Consider the following 16,157-nt stretch of genomic DNA (forward strand, 5'->3'; position numbering starts at 1 on the left):
AGGTTCACCTAGAAGTTTATTGGAAAATTAGCAATATATTACATCATTTTAGGAAGTGGAAAATGAGGCTGGGTGAGTCAGGAAATTCACCGTAACATTATAAAGAAAACATGTTGACAATTCCTTCACCAGTAATAACCCTTTCCCTAATGAAAATAAATTATATGTATAAATAGCCTCTTGATGTTTGTGCATTATTCAGTCATAATATCACAACATTTCTGCAGCATTTTATTGCTGGTACTAAAAATGTCTTTTCCTGCCTTTATTTCACATAGTGTGACTTCAGAACACACAGCTGGACTGAAATAGGAGAGAGGTCGAAACTTACAGTGCTAAGCTATTTATAAGAAAGTATTTGTAGGTGTCCTGTAATATGGCCGACACCTAAACATTATCATTGAGTCCTGCACATCTTGCTTGACAGTTTACAAAAATAAAAGCCAGTGCTTGGAGTGTGAGACATTCAGTTATTGTTTGGACCCAGGTGGGAAGCACCTCTGGGTATACAGGCTTGCAATTTATAGAAACGGCAAGCTAAAGCTGTTTTCTGACATGAGAAAGGAAACTGCATTGTAGAGACCAACAGGAGCTTGAGCTGGTGTCTGGCTTTGCCGCTGGGAGCTGTGAAGCACCCTAGGCACCCTAGGACAGTCGCGTTCTTTTCCTCAATGTGAACACCCGGGTTGTGCTGGTTGGCTTTGGCTTCTTGCTTCCTTGCTGGGACTTTCCTGCTTCCCTTGGACTTGTCCTCTTTTGTCCTTTGGGTCTGAGGTCAGCTGGAGCCTCCTGGCTTTCCTTAGGGCTGATGCTATGGGGGTGCTCATCGCGGGCTGTGGGCTCACCCTCGCCTGGCCGCACATTCCCGGGGCTGTAGGCCGCCAGCTGGCAGAGGGCCACAGCTGCCGTCTGCTTCTGCTCTTCGCTGCTGTCAACTGCAGGGGTGTCCCTGGCCTTCCCATTGGGGGTGACAGAGGGGGCTGTGTCTCTGTCAGCACCGGTAGGACTGCTCTCGGTATATTCCTGCCCATCTCCAGAACCTTCTGTTTCTGTCTCTGGAGCAGCAGCAGCAGGGTCTGTCTCTGATCGGGGACTGTGGAAGGGCGGTCGCTGGGTGCGAGTATTGCAGGCATCCCTCACTGACAGATTGAGAGGCACGTCCTGTGGCTCGCGGAGGCTGCTGCAGCTTTGGCCGTGTGCGGAAGGGGGGCTCTGCTCTGCTCTCTTGCATAGGTTCAGTGGGGCGATCCCGGAGCTTTCCTCAGGGCTCGATGGGGCGGGCTCCATGTCTGGAGTGTGTCTTCCTGACTGCGTCCACAGGTCCTCCGGTGCACCGTTGAGGCTAGAGGAGACAGAGAGAGGCAGCATGAGTGATAGATTCTGCTGGGACCAGCTCTGCGTGGAGGTTTGAATGGGAAGATTTTTTTTTTTTTGGTTTTGGTTTTGTTTTTTGGGTCACACCGGGTGATGCTCAGGGCTAACTCCTGGTTCTGGGCTCAGGAATCACTGGTGGGGCTTATTGGACCATATGGGGTGTCAGGAATGGAACTCTGGTTGGCTGGGCACAAGGCAAGCTCCCTTCCTGCTTGCTGTTTATTCTGTCCATCCTGAAAGGACCATCCTTACCTGTGGGGAGAGTCGGCTGCATTGTCCAGAGCTTGAGGGTGTGGTAGGCTGGGGCTGTGCCTGATGGGCTGGGAGGTTGTGGGGCTCTCTTCAGGCGGGTGGGATCTTCCTGGAACGCTGGGGGGGCTGTGGTTTGAGGCACCTGACTGGCCTGTCTGTGTGAAGTTGGTGGGGCTGGGCCTTCCTGGGGAACCGGTGGCCGCGCTGCCTGCGCGGGGGCTCATCTTGGCCCCTTCTGTGTCCCTTTGCCCCTCCTTAGAAGACTCTTTGGCCTCAGGAGTTGGACTTTCTTTCTCGAACTCTGTGTTTTTTTTGTGGGAGTGGGAGGCATGGATCTTGGGCGGGCTGGAGGCTGGGTAGAGCAGGGCAGCCTCCTCCAGAAGGTGTGGGCCTGGGTCTCGGGTCACACCAGGGAGTGGTGGCAACCGGAGACCGTAGGACAGAGCTGGCTCAGGCCTGTAGAAGCCATACGGGAGCGACAGGCTGGAGTGGTACTGCTGGAGGAACCGGTAGTGGTCGTATGCAGAGGGCAGCGGCCCGGGTGGGGTCAGGAGGTGTCTGTGGTCCTGCGCCCCGTAGACAGGCAGCAGGGGGCTTTCACACTCAGGTGCGCTCCCTGTGAGCAGGTAGGGTGAATAGATGGTGGCCAGGCCATGCTCTGTGTAGAAGTGTGGCGGATACTCGGGGATGGTGGGGTGCAGGAACGGAGGCATGGCGCCGAGCCCCTTGGTTGAAGGCACTTTGTGCGGGAAGTCAGGGGGCAGGAAGGGTGCACCAGCCTTCCAAGGGTAGCCAGGCGCGTGGAAGGCTGACTTGGTGTGGAAGGGGGAGGTCTTGGCAGGGGGGCTGGGCAGGGCCGGTGTCTCAGTGGCCTCGGTGCGCTCAGGCCCTTTGAGCCTGTGTTCTCCCACGGGCACAAAGGCAGAGGGACGTGCTGTGCCGTCTAGGAGGGGTGGTGCGCTCACAGCAGCATCGGGGGCAGGGCTCTGGGGTGCTGCCTCCCTGTGGGGGGCAGACTTGGGTCCAGGGCCCTTGTGGGGTCCGCGCACACGCAGCTCCAGGTTCTCCTTGGTGTCATCTGGGGTCAGGCCGTGAAGCCTGGGCTCAAAGGGTGGCAGGCTGTGGTGCAGGGGCTTGGGGGGTGTGGGCTTGGCCGTGGGTTCGGTGAGGTGGGCTTGCTTGGGGTCCAGGGAGCCTGCCTTGGGGCACTTGGGGCTGCGGTCCTGCTCGGACACCAGGGTGATGGAGTTCTTGCAGAGGCCATACTTCATGTGGTTGAAGAGATGCGACTTCTCATTGCAGGTGAAGGGGCACTGGAAGCACTTGTACTTGAAGGGTTTCCCGGGGGGCCGTGGGATGTAGTGCGGCTTCTTAGGCTTCCGCTCTTTGAGGAGACTCATGCTCGTGGCGCGATGGGGCGCTGCCACTCGCCCTCCTCCGCTGTCCTGACCAGGTGCTGTGCTGGTGTGCTCCTTGCGGGCAGAGGGTCTTCAGGAAGCGGAGCTGCGATGGGGGACAGAGCTTAGTTTCAGGATCCTGCAACGTTACCACCAGGAGAGGGACTTGGTCTTCCTCCACCCCCTCCCCAACCCCCTGATGAGCCTTCCCGACCCCCTCACCCCTGTCCTGCCTGTCTCGGCTAGATGTGGAACATCTCTTAGTTGCAGAGACCTGTGGCTCTGGGTTTGGGGGAGTCTTATCTCCAGCATGTGGAAGAAGCCACAGAGCTTGTGGATGGTTGGGACCCGCACTAGGGAGTATTTCTGTGCACAGGGCTGACCTCACCGACTGGAGCAGGTAGGTGTCCCCATGTGATTACTTAGACCCCTCTGGCCTCTGTCCGTCCAGGCACCTCATGGGTGTGTTCTGCGTGAGGGTGTTTGGGACTGAGGAACAGCAGACAGTTTGCACTCTGTCACTTGTGTGGCTGCTGAGAATCTGTGTCTGCTTCTGGTTGTGGTGTGGTTCTGGGTGGCCCATGTGTAGGGAGCTGAGTGCCCACCACCATCTCAGGGTCAGGAGAGAGCAGTGGCAACAGCTATGCTTCTGAGTGACACAGTCTGAGCTTTGCATGGCCTAATCCCGGGGAGACGGAGAGCCAGGCCTCCAGCACAGAGGAAGATTCCCTCAGGGCTGGGGCAGGCAGGCAGCAGTCAGTTCCGACAGTGTCAGCCTCTGCCTCCCCTCCCTCTTGGGCCCCTCCACTCCCTCAAAACAGGAAGCTGAATTTCTCTAAGCCTTTCTCCTAACTGGGTGGGGTGAGCACACACTGGGAGTGACCCATGGTAGTTCTCAAACAAGGGTGCTAGGGCTGTCTCTTCTCACAGACAAACCTTAAATTCCGAGAACACCATGTGGCTTTCTCCTTGGGGTACTGGCCCGTCTTGGTTTATCTCTAGTTTTTAAGACCACAGACTCCCCTGCTTCACCTGACTTTTCACGTCTGTTCACTTAGGGTGTGTCTGTACAAGACTGCTGGTGCTTTTTGTTTATTTTTTGTTTTCTTGGCCACACCTGGCAGTGCTCACGGCTTATTCCTGGTTCTGCACTCAGTGGTCACCCCTGACCATATGGAGTGCTGGGGATTGAACCCATGTGCAAGACAAGTGCTCCACCCATGGTGCTGTCTCCAGCCCCAACTGCTTGGTGCTTTAGATGCAGCTTAGGGCACCCACCTCTGGGCTGAGGAGTTAGTAGAGTGGCGGAGGTTTTTAAGGTGTGCTGATGGTGCTGGGTCCCCCTTTTCCTCCCCATGCACACAGTGGCAGGGGGCTGCATAGAAGTTGGGGTCCTAGCCACATACATCACACATGTAGGTCTGGCTTTGTACCTCTCTTTTGGTAAAGGAGAAACTGTGAAATGATTCCTGAAGATGTTAGTTCATCCCATGGGCATCTGAGTCGCCCAGGGCTCTGAAAGCCCAGGTTCCTAGCCTTCTCCAGGAAGCAATTCTAGCCAGAGCCCCAGCCAGAGAGATAAGTCAGCTCGGGCCTGTACGGGCATGCAGCATTGTGCTCCGATTCTGAAGGCGTGAGAACCGGTGTGAGCCAGGTTCCCATGATTGTATAGGATCTGTCACGGCAAAGATCTGAAAACTGATGATTTCATCACCAGCTGCGTGCGTCCCGGCAAAATGATGACAGTTGCAAAACGCTGCCCCAGTGTGTGCCCAGCACCCCGGCTCTAAGAGATGCACCCGGCACTGTGACTTTAGGGGGCGAGGGGGACAATGTTCAGTGTTGCCAGCCTTTTTGACAAAAATAAAACAGCTCTAAGTGGGCAGCTAAAGCCACATCTTTGGCAAACAATACGGTAAGGTGAGTTTCGTTAGCCAACTGTCCAGTTAGGGTATTTTTGAGATTTCAAAAAAGAACCAGCTCTACAGTATCTTAAAGCTTCCCTGCTCATTCACGTCTACCACGAAGTTTCACTTATGAGCGTTCTGTGCACATAGGAACAGAACTAAACTCTGACTGCCGTGTCTTTCTGGGTCCTGTCAAAGGCTCGGTTGAGTCTTGGGTTGTGTGGAAGTTCCCATCCGTGACCCAGAGGATCCTGATTAGTTCCCAGATCATTCCCAAAGGACAGGGACCAGTCGTGCTGCCTCGAGTCCTGATCGGACAGGGGCAGGGTCCAGGGTGGCTTCTCAGGAGGTGAGAGTGCCGTGGGGTGCATGGCAGGACAGCAGGTGCCACACCTTCGACAGGTGAACTGACCTCGCAGGCTTGCACAACAGCTCGTTAGAGCTGCCTCGCGGCCCACAGAGACGAGCCTCATCCCTCGGTTGTAAATCTGATCATGGTGGGGAAATCAGTGGGGAAAGATTGAGGCTTCTGTAAACTCCCGAGGACACAGTCCCTTCACGGGTAGGGCTGGCCCTTGTCTGTGGGGACAGGCCAGTCACTTTAGATCCAGCTGCCCCTGGCAGCAGCTGGTGGTGTGTGTGGTAGAAGGCTTGTTGCCATGTACCACTGTTGGGAGTGGGGGTCGGGGGGCGGGAATGTGGACTTGTGTTTGTGGTGGCGGCCGAAAGGGGTGGCACTGGCTTTCTGGCTGGCTTGCCCTGCAGGGCTGTAGTTCAGCTATAAGCTTGCAACCACCACCCTGCCTCAGTGGGCCTCCCCACAGTCCCCTTCAGCTCTGTCTAGCACCTTGTCTCAGAGGGTCTCCTGACAGTCCCCTCCTGCCCCATCCAGTACCTTGCCTCGGTGGGTCTCCCCACAGTCCCCTCCAGCCCTGTTCAACCCCCCTGCCTCAGAGGGTCTCCACACAGTCCCCTCCAGCCCTGCCCCGTCGGTTTGTCAGCTTCCCCAGCAGTGCCCAGGGGCTGTGGCAGGCTGGGCAGTGTGGTCTGACAGGTGGGGCAACCTATGTTTGGGGCTGCTAGGCTGCTGGCTTGCCTGCCTCCTGGCTGCAAGCTGCCCACACAGCGCTTTGAACCAGCTGTGGTTTCGGCCGGCGGGAGGGATTGTTTGCTTGGTCTTTGGCCCTGGTTGCAGTGCACTGTCTCCTGGTATTTCCTTGAGTGCAGGGACCTTCGGGTCAGCACACAGAGTGCTGGGAGAGACTGGCGTGCTTTGAAAGTTTCTAGAGAGTCTGAACTCTGAGAAATAGATGGGAGAGTTTTTTTTCTGGATTTGGTAGGACACAATAAGGGGTAATTATAGCTTCAGTCTGTTGGCCGTCGCCCTGACAGGCCGGGTGAGTGCCTACCATGCACAGGGCGCGGGACTGGGCAGTTCTGTCATCCTTGTCCGGGTGGCAGTCCGCCTGGCAGGCCGCTCAGAGCGTTCTGAAGGGCATGCTATAATTACAATATTGTGATGTGGCGTTCTTGCATAACTTTAGGACACGCCATTGTCGCCTACCCACTGGAGTGTCGCAAGAACGAGATTTGTGAGTTTTACTCCAATTGAGCTTTTCCAGTGATTAGCCGCCCCTCCCTCCTAGACTTTCGGTTCTTTAAAATGAAGGCTGAACTTGAGTACAGCTGTGCCCCAGAGAGGGACAGTTTTCTGGAAAGATTGGAGACCTGCTGTGTCTCCTGCTTCAGGCAGATCCCAGCACTGAGAAGCTGAGCACACAGTGGTGATACTTTGTTGCCTGTCCCAGGAGCCATCAGCTTGCCTGCCTCCTGGTGCTAAAAACCAGCTTTAAACTTTAAACCAGCACTTTGTGAAAGCAGAGTGAAAATTCAGGTGGTGTGAAGTCTTGTTCAGATTAAATCTGACTTGGTCAAATTTAATTATTAATTTTGTTCAGTCATTGTTCTCATACAGACACTAAGGGAAATTTACAGAAGTTTACACACACACACATACACACACACACACACACACACACACACACACACAAAGCCTTTTTTGTACTACGTAGAGAGTCTTTGTTATTTTTGGGCAGGGGATAAGCTGATGTCAAAGTAGTACTAATCTGTAACTTCAAAAGCTATTAAAATTTAAAAAACAAGAGTTTCAGTCACGCATATACATATGTATATGTATGGTCTTTGGTGCTTTTCTGTTGAAATTCATTGCAGTTTACTTTTACGGTAAGGAACATAAACACTCATAGCAGCCTACATTTTGGTTTAAATGTTAAGGATTTTGTGGCAGAGCCTCTTTCCAAGCTGACCTGTCGGCACTGCTAGCATGAAGCGTGAGGCTCCCTGAGTGTTGTAATCCCGCGCTCTCTCCCCGATGCACCTGCTGCTGCCTGAGCAGGGCCCTGGCCGGCCGGTACTGCCAGGGCCAGGCCTTTCACACAACACTGACAGCACTTTGGAAAGCAAAGCCGAACTGGAGAAGGAAGGCAGGACTCACCAGGCCAGGCGGGCGCGGGGTCTCGGAGGTGCGGGCTGGCGGGCAGACGCTGGCTGAGGAGCTCGGAGCAGCTGGCAGGACTGTTCTCACGCTGGGCTGGCTGCTGAAACTGGAGCCGGCTCTCCCAGTGGGAGGGATTTAAGTGGAGGAGTCAAGCCCTCAGGGCGTAGAGATGCACCTGATATTCCTCCAGCCCGCAGCTACGATTCATGAGTTTGCACCCACCTTGGCTGCAGTAGCTCTGCACCCCCAGGGCCAGTTCCCTTGGGGGGGCGGCTACTTTAGGGCTGCCCCCAGGGAGGTTGGTGGGATGGAGAGGTGGGACTGTGTTCCACTGGCTGAGGAGCTCAGCAGGTGGGGGTGGGAGAGTACCCTGGTAAGAAGGACATGTGTGACACTGTCCCCTCGCTGCCGCTGTAGAGACTGGGGCCAGGGTCTGCCAGCCGTGTCCTGGCTGCCTCCCTCCTGTTCCCTGCACCCTCCGTGAGATCTTTGTCCGAATCGGGAGCAAGGAGGGGGGGAGGCGGCCTCAGCCATCCCGTGCAGGGACCTGCCGCAGCACGTCCTGGGATGGTGCTGCCGGGCCTCCTGCCGTGGGAAGTGGGCTCTGGTCCTGCACCCCTCTGTAGAGGAACTGGGTACTGCATCTCTCAGTGGGTCTGCCCCTCCCCACTGGCACTGCCTGCTGTTTGCTGGTGGTGAGATTGGAACCACAGGGCTGTGGGGTTGGGGAGGAAGTGGTGCCGTGGGGCCAGGCTCCTGGCTTAGGGCACACCTGGTCTAGTACTGTGGGCTTGCCAGGCCAGGCACTGTTTCATGTTTTAAAATATTTTAAATTTAAGGCTTTAGATTTTACCTGGCTCTACTGTAGTTTTCATTTATATATGTATGTGTTTGTATATATATATATATATATATTAGAAAATTTATGTTTAGGCCAGAGAGAGAGCAAGGGGTAAGGCGTTTGCCCAGACTTGATCCCCAGCACCTCATTGGGTCCCCTGAGCCCTACCAGGTGTGGCCCGTAAACAGAAAAACAAAAAAATGTGTTTAACCCCTGTGCACTTTCCAGTTTAGGCATTCATAGGATGTCAGGAGTGAAAACAGCAGTGTTCGCTGTCACCAAGCCGGAGCTCCCTGCTGTTCTCATACTTGTTGCCTCTCCAGATTGCACTGGCCATTCTGTGGGCGTGGCCTGGCTCTGAGGTGTTCTGCTACAATGGACTGGCCTGGGATCTCCAGCCTAGGTCCAGGAGGGGTAGCCCTCCTCCTCCTTTCCACTCTAAAGGTCCTGCAGAGGGGAGGATCTCGGCAGAGGAGCCACTTCCGGCTTGCAGAAAGGCAAAGTGTACCGCAGTGCTGCTTCTTCTGCTGCATTGACCGAGCAGCCACGTGTTCACACAGCTCCTGTGTGTGTGTGTATGTCTTTCTCTGTGTGTGGCATGTGTGTCTGTGTAGTTTCTTGATGTCTATAGGAGGTGTGGGGGTGTGTATGTCTGGTGTGTAGTGCTTCTGTATATCTGGGTGTGTGTGACTGTGTGTCTGGGGAGTGTGGTTGTGTCTGAGGGATGCTTGTGGGAGTGTGTGTCTGTGGGTGGGTGTGGTGTGTTTAGGGTTGTGTGGTGTGTATATCTCTCTAGTGTGTCTGGGGGTGTGTGGTATGTAGTGTGTGTCTGCTTGTATATATGTGTCTGGTGTATGTCTGTGTTTGTTTCTAGTATGTTTCTGGTATACATGTGTCTATGTCTGTGGAAGGTGTGTGTGTGTGTCTGTAGGGTTGTCTGGTGTATCTGTTTAGTGTGTGTGGGTGTGGGAATGTGTCTGTGTGTGTATGTGTGTTGTGTTTGGGGTTGTATGATATATGTGTATCTGTCTTGTGTGTGTGTGTGGGGGGGTGTGGTGTATGTCTATGTCTGGGGTGTGTGGGTGAGTTTGTGTGGTATGTTTCCGTGGGGGTATATGGTGTTTGTGTGTCGGAGGGGTGTGATGTGTGTCTGTAGGGGAAGTGTGTGTGGGAGTGTATGTCGGGGTGTGTGTGGGTTGAATACGTGTGTATGTGAGGGTGTGGTATGTGTGGGGGTGTATATGCGTGGGAGTGTGGGGTGTGTGTGTGTGTGTGTGTGTGTGTGTGGTGTATGTGTCTGAAAGTGTGTGTCAGGGAATGTGTGGGGTGTGTATGTTTCTGGTCGTGTGTGTATGTGTGTGTGTCTGTATGTCTATGTGTCTGATAATATGTGTGGTGTATGGGACTGTGTGGGACTGTTTGTGGTGGTTGTGATGTGTTACTATCTGTGCAGCTCTTGGTTGGCCTCCGGCTAGTGACGCCTGTTTTCTGGGATGGCACCCCTTCTGCTGAGCGCTTCTCCCCTCCCCTCTTTTCTTCCCTTCCCCCTCCTACTCCCCTTTCCACTCCCTTCGCTTTTCCTCCCTCCTCTCCCCTCTTCCTGTCTTTGGGCCAGTCCTAGTGGTGTCTGGGGGCTTCTGACTCTGCTGTACTCAGAACATGTGCAGGCGATGGAGCTGGGCCTCCTGCCTGCATGCATCTCTCCAGCTCTGGCAGCATTTTTTAATTTTTTCTATTAGGGTCCACCTCTAATGGGGCTCTCAGGGATGTTCATTGTGGCAGTGTGGACCTGATGCTGCCTGCTTAGGGGCCATATGGTGCTAGGGATTGAATTTAGGGCCAGCATGTACCAGGCATGTGCTCCATCATTTGTGCGGTCTCCTGTTTGGGGCCAAACCTGGCTTTCGGCTCAGGGATTACTCCTGGCCATGCTTGGGGGACTGTATGTGATGCTAGGAATCAAACTTGGATCAGCTGCATGCAAGGCAAGCACTTTCCCTGCTGTGCTGTCTCTCAACCTCACATTTTAATAGGAAGTTTTCGATGGAAAAACATGAATTGGGAAAGCACACAGTGAACTTCTGTGCTTCTGCATGGAACTACCAGGAGCAGCCACTGTCAGTGGACCCTGACGGGGTATGTGGCACTGCTCCACCCCAGCCTGCCATAGGCATGGACTGGTGTGGGAGATGTGGCTTTGTGTGGAGGGCTTCCACTCCCTCTGGCACCTTCTCACTCTGCCCAGAGTCTCCTGGCAGGAGCACCTGCAGGTCCCTCCCATGGACTCTTCCCCATGTCCTCTTGGTCTTACTCTTGTCATTTTCTCTCTCAAGTGTCCTTGCTGTTAGATTTCTCTGCTGGGTTCTGAGCGCTTCTGCCCAGGGCTCAGCCTGTGACTGTGGCCTCTCTTGCATGGCCTGGGTGTGTGGGCTGCCTGCGGAAGCATCTCTTCTACAGTGTTCCTCAGCCCCTGCCTCCACCCACCAGGGCTCAGCTGCTGTGCCACTGGTGCTGGGCCACAGGCTCTGCTCCTTGGCTGCCCCTTTGGCTCCAGCTCCCGCCTTACTGCTTTTGGGGTGCTGTGTTCAGGGATGTGAGGCAGTTCCTGTCCGCACTGGTACTTTTAGACAATGGCAGCATGTTGGAAGAGCCTTGGTGTCTGTGCCCTGCTTCCCTTCTGGCAGCTTGCAGGCAACCTCAGAGAGGTTGACCACTGACCACTCCCTCCTCACACCTGCTGCCCACAGTGCAGGCCTTCACCCCCTCCCACTGTCCTAGCACTCCCTGAAGTGGTGGTGCTGACGGGCTTCCATGGCAGGTGCGCCCTGCTGCCTTCCTTGCAGTTTCTCTCCCTGAGAGAGCTGATGGCCACCTTCCTGGACCCTCTGGTTTTTTTTCCTCTGGAACTGAGTCTGCTGTGAACTGATGTGTATGTCTGGGGATGTGGTGGGTGCGTGGCTCTCTGGAGCCCCTACAATCCTGTGCTTCAGACTCTGCTTGGACACAGCTAGCCACTGCCCTCCCATCAGTCCCGCAGCAGCTGCCTAGGGATGCTGGGGGTCTTACTTGTGACCGCAGCAGGTGACTGCATCCAAGACCTCATTGGAGTGGGTAGGGCATTGGGTTCTTGGGTCCAGTAGCCTCAAGCCTTGCTGCCTTTAGAGTGGCAGGAGGCCCTAATTCTTCTCTGGAGGACCACCTGCATACTCACTGGAAACCCTGAAGGGGCCAGAGAGATAATTCAGGGGTTGAGGCACTTTGCTTTGCATGTGGCTAGCCTGTTGAATCCCCAGCACCACATATGGTCCTGTATACCACCAGACGTGATCCCTGAGCACTGTAGGGTGTGACCCCCTGCAAAATACCCAGAGGGATCTTGAGAGATGAGTGAGTTTTCACTGTCAGATTGTAAAGTGTTGAGCTGATGCTCGGCTGAGGTGGCAAGCAGTGTTCCAGAGGATCTGTTTGGGATATTCATCCCACTGAGGTGGCGATGGGCTCTGTGCCATCACTGGGGACTGTCACTGTCTGTCACTGGGCTCTGGTGTGCTGCTAGTGCTGGAGAGGGCTCTGTTGCTTGTCCAAATAGAGCTACTGTGTGGGGCTGGAGTAGCCTCCTTTGTGGGGTGAGGGAAACACATGGCTCCCTCACCCCCTGCCCGCAAGGCTCTTCTGGCTCCCCACAGGGATAGGGAAGAGGGAAGGGCTTTCTGGGTCTGGGGGCACATGGCTTTGGGTGCTTTGGTCCTGGGAGTCCGTGAAGAGGGATGAAAATGGGGCTCCTTGTAGGCTGGTATTGAGGTGAATTTTGGTGGGAGGGACATTTTGTTCTGTGGAGGCCTGGGGGGCTCTGCTGTGGCCCTTGTTTCAGCACAACTGGAGACTGGGCCCATGGTGTCAGAAATTCTCTGAGGTTGGGGTCTGCTCACCCTGTCCTGCAGAGGGCATCTTGTGCTATAACTGGCCTGGCTCTCATGGCTCATCCTCTGTCCCTGAGCCACTTTATGCGGGTTTATTTTGTTTATGGGATATTTGGGCAGCATCCAGCGATGATCAGGAGTGACCTGTGGCAGAGTTTGGGGACTCTTGTGCTGGGGATGGAATCCAGGTTGCCTGGGTTCATGACAGAGAGAGACAGGCAACATGACAGAGGGAGGGAGGGAAGGGGGGTAGGAGGGAAGGGTGGGTAGGAGGGAGGGGCAGGGGGAGGGCGAGGGCAATCCCTCTTCCTCTTGTGTAGGCAGGGTTCATTTGGGGGTAAAAAGCCCTAAAAATAGAGGTGAGGGGAGTAATGGCCACAAGGATTCTTGGGTCTGATGGTACCTGTGACCGCTATCCCTAGGGGCTGTCTCCATCTGTGGCCACTTTCCCTGCCCAGCTGCAAGATTGTCCCTCTCCCCAGCCCTGCCAGTGTTCATCCTCTTACTTTTATACATTTGTTTGGAATGTTGGTCAGTCTCTCCTGTCCACCTTGGATGACTTTGCTGTTCCTAGGGATGTGGGATTCATTATGGACCCTTTGGCCATGTGAGCCTCTCTCCATGATCTTACCATCCTTGTAGGATCCTTCATCCCAGCTGCTCTCCAGGATACTGGCCAGGCCATCCGGAGTCGCCCCATGCCTGTCTGTAAATGGCTTTCTGCTGGCAGCTGCATGTCCTGGCTCTTCCTGGCAAGCAGGTTCTCGTTCATGAGTCGCTCTGCCAGAGGGCCGGGGCTCCCAGGACTCCATTTTTCCTATTTGCTGTTGCAGTGACGGTCAGACTACTAAGGTGACAGCCTCCATGGCATTGTGGCTAGATTCTCACATGGTCCTAAACCCTGCATAAGTGGCAGGTCCTCGCAGTTATCCAGGACAGAAGCAGCCACTGAACAGGTCGTCTCTCCACCCCACCACCTTGTCCCTGCAGCACCCCCACTGCTGCCAGATTCCAGCAGCTTTGCAGACAGCTCTGCCAGGTTTTAGCTCACTCCCAGACTCTGTGTATTGGGGGCACTGCCTGTTGTCGTGTACTATTCTGGTACGTACCCAGGGCGTGTGCCCTTGCTCTCCCATCCCATACCCAGGCCTTGCTGACACTGGCCTTCTGGCCATGCTACTTCGAATCCTGATATCAAGACTCATGCCACTTGTCATCCTTTCGACTGACCAAGTGCAAGAGAGACAGAAGTCAGTGTGCTGCCAAGATCAAAAGGCAGATCTGTTCTGCTCTTGCCCTGAAATTCCATAAGCTCTCCCAGTAGTGGGCCAATGGAAGCTGGACATTTTGCACTTGAGTCTGTCCCAGCTGAGCAGGGGTTGTGAGACTGGCTGGTCCCAGGACTACTGAAACTCTGTGGCCAGTAACTGGAGCATGTGGTTCCTGGAGGCAAGGACTGTTATAGATGTTGCACATCTCATGTTTGAGTAAAAATAGTGTCAAGAAACGTAAGAGTCACTAATGTAGAAATTGCCTTCTCTGGCCTGAGAGGATGGGTGAGGGCCAGAGAGGTGGTACAACGGGGAGGGCACTTGCCTGGCATGCTGCTGACCCAGGTTCAAACCATGTGGGGGTCCCATGAGCTCCTCGAGTAGTGATCTCTGAGGGGGCAAAATGATAGTACAGTGGGCAAGTTGCTTGCCTGCCATGAGCTGACTTAGGTTTGATTCTGTATGGTCCTCTGAGCTCTTCAGGAGTGATCCCTGAATGCAGAACCAGGAGTAAACCCTGAGTACCACCAGGTGTGGCCCCCAAACTAATAAAATAGTACATTAATCAGGGAGGAAATCCTGATAAAAATTGTTTAATGAAAATTTAGAGATAGAAGTGAGCAGAGACAAGGCACACAACAGATGTCTGTGATGAGAATACTTGGGTGGACTGAAACCCCAGAGGGACTTGGGATACTGAGTGGAGGCCCGGCTAACCTTGGTCTGTGTTTGTACAGCCTCAGAGTCAGGAGTGATTTGGGGGGACAAGGGAACAGGTCTCAGACACTGCTCAGGGAGCCTGGGACTGCTTTTGGCAATTCTTCGCAAATCAGCCCGTATGGTTCAGTACTGGGCCATGGGGCTGAGGGATGCTCAGGCCCACAGGGCTGCCCAGTGGTGGTCAGTAGTGACTTTCTTCTGTTTAGGGGCCACATTTGGTGATGCTTAGGTGTTACTCTTTATTCTGCACTCAGGAATTCTGGTGATGCTCCTGGGACAGTAGGGGATGCTGGGGACTGAACTGGGGTTGGCTTTGTGCAAGGGAAGCACCCTACCTACTATACTATCTTACTGACCCTGGTTTTCCTCGTTTAAAACAAGATTTGCAGAAAGGTGAATGCAGCGCTCCTCAGAAAACGCCTGCTGATTCAGCTTCAATTGCTATAGCTGAGGAGGAGTCTTCAGAGCGTCTGAGATGTCCACGGAGATTCTGGGGTGGGTGTTTGTAGATCAGTGAGGGTGCTGGTAGTCCACCGGGGTGAGTGGAATGGCAGACCTGGCGGGCGCGTGTCAGTGTGGAGTGTCCAGGCCAGGGACTGGTTGGAGAGCCTGACTGAGCCTGGCACTGCAGCGTCCGCCACTGTCAGCACTAGCAGGGAACCAGAGCACTGGGAAAGTGGACCTGCTGATCATTAAGTTCCAATAATACAGCGAGCTACGGAATCAATTGCAAATGTATTGGAAAGCTCCACGTTGCTTTCTGCAACTGCTTTCTATAAAAGTGATGATGTTTCTCAACCCTGGGCCATACTTGCGGTGCTGGTGCACTTCAATGTCTTGTACCTGCATGACATCCCACTGCTGCGTGTGTGTCAGAGTGACGCTGCCCTACTGCTGCATGTGTCAGTGTGACGCTGTTCCACTGCTGTGTATGTGTCAGTGTGACGCTGTCCCACTGCTGCGTGTGTCAGTGTGACGCTGTTCTGTTGCCACCATGTGTCAGTGCCTGTTGCTGTCCCACTGCTGTGTGTCAGAATGATGTTGTCCCACTGCTTGTGTGTCCGTGTGGTACTGTCCCACTGCTGTGTGTGTGTGTCAGTGCCCTGTGTCCCACCGTGTGTTGGACACCTAGCTGTGACGCCCCTCAGCACAGGCAGTGGTGAATCTCAGCACCTACCCTGAGTCCTGCCGAGAGGAAGGGAGGCCCCTCAGGATGGACTTTGCCTGGGGATGCAACCCCATCAGCTCTGCTGCTCTGACCCCATGCCCTGTGTGTGTGTGTGTGTGGGGGGGGGTGGGGGGTGATGTGAGGCTCTGCTGCTACCCTACAGGGCTCCTCTTGCAGAAACTGCTCAGTGCTGTTGTGGCTCAGGTGCTCATAGAGCACAAGGGGCTTTTGCTTGTCGGTGGCAGTAGGGCCATGAGGTCACTGGACTCAGGTTCAGGGCCTGTCTGAGCGTAGATAGTGGGCTTGGTGCGGACAGACCAACCTGGTGTCTCATGGGAATGGGAGGGGGGCTTGGGTGTGGTGAGACCTGGGGACCTGTGGAGGGGCCGGGCTCTGTCACCTGCTAGGCCTATGAACAAGTATCAATGCTCTCGTCTGGGGCTGTCCCCAGGGCAGTTGGCCAGTTCTGGCACAGACTCATGTGAGGGCCCTGTGTGTTCTCTGCCTTCTGTCTAGGCTTGACTGTCGGGCTACCCTGGCAGTGACCCTGAGAGGTCAAAGTAGGTGGTGAGACTGGGAAGGAAATCGCCCCTCCTGCTACCAGCCAGTGTCCCATGGCTGCCTTCCCACTGACCTTGGTACCTTCCACTTAGACAGGACAGTCCCCTTGGACACTCAGCCAGGACCCCAGGGGAGTGAGTCAGAGGCAGAACTGGTCCCTGACTTCCTGTTTAAGCCTTTAATTCCATGAACGCTTGTTTTTACTTCTTTCAAGTTTCAGGTTGTACT

At 54.6% G+C, this 16,157-nt stretch overlaps 2 protein-coding genes across 2 annotated transcripts in view; one reads left to right on the plus strand and one right to left on the minus strand.

Moving 5' to 3' along the window:
- TBCD (tubulin folding cofactor D) overlaps positions 1 to 16,157 on the plus strand; it is a 106,763-nt gene that overhangs the window by 38,692 nt on the left and 51,914 nt on the right. The window lies entirely within an intron of this gene.
- On the minus strand, positions 5 to 3,079 carry ZNF750 (zinc finger protein 750). The gene is made up of 2 exons (XM_056115264.1): positions 1,627 to 3,079; positions 5 to 1,342 (listed from the first exon to the last, which is right to left on the minus strand). The coding sequence occupies exons 1-2, from the start codon at positions 3,024 to 3,026 to the stop codon at positions 646 to 648; spliced, it is 2,097 nt and encodes a 698-aa protein (XP_055971239.1). The 5' UTR covers positions 3,027 to 3,079; the 3' UTR covers positions 5 to 645.

Source organism: Sorex fumeus, unplaced genomic scaffold, assembly GCF_029834395.1.
Source record: "Sorex fumeus unplaced genomic scaffold, SorFum_2.1 ptg000029l, whole genome shotgun sequence".
Lineage (NCBI taxonomy): Eukaryota > Metazoa > Chordata > Mammalia > Eulipotyphla > Soricidae > Sorex > Sorex fumeus.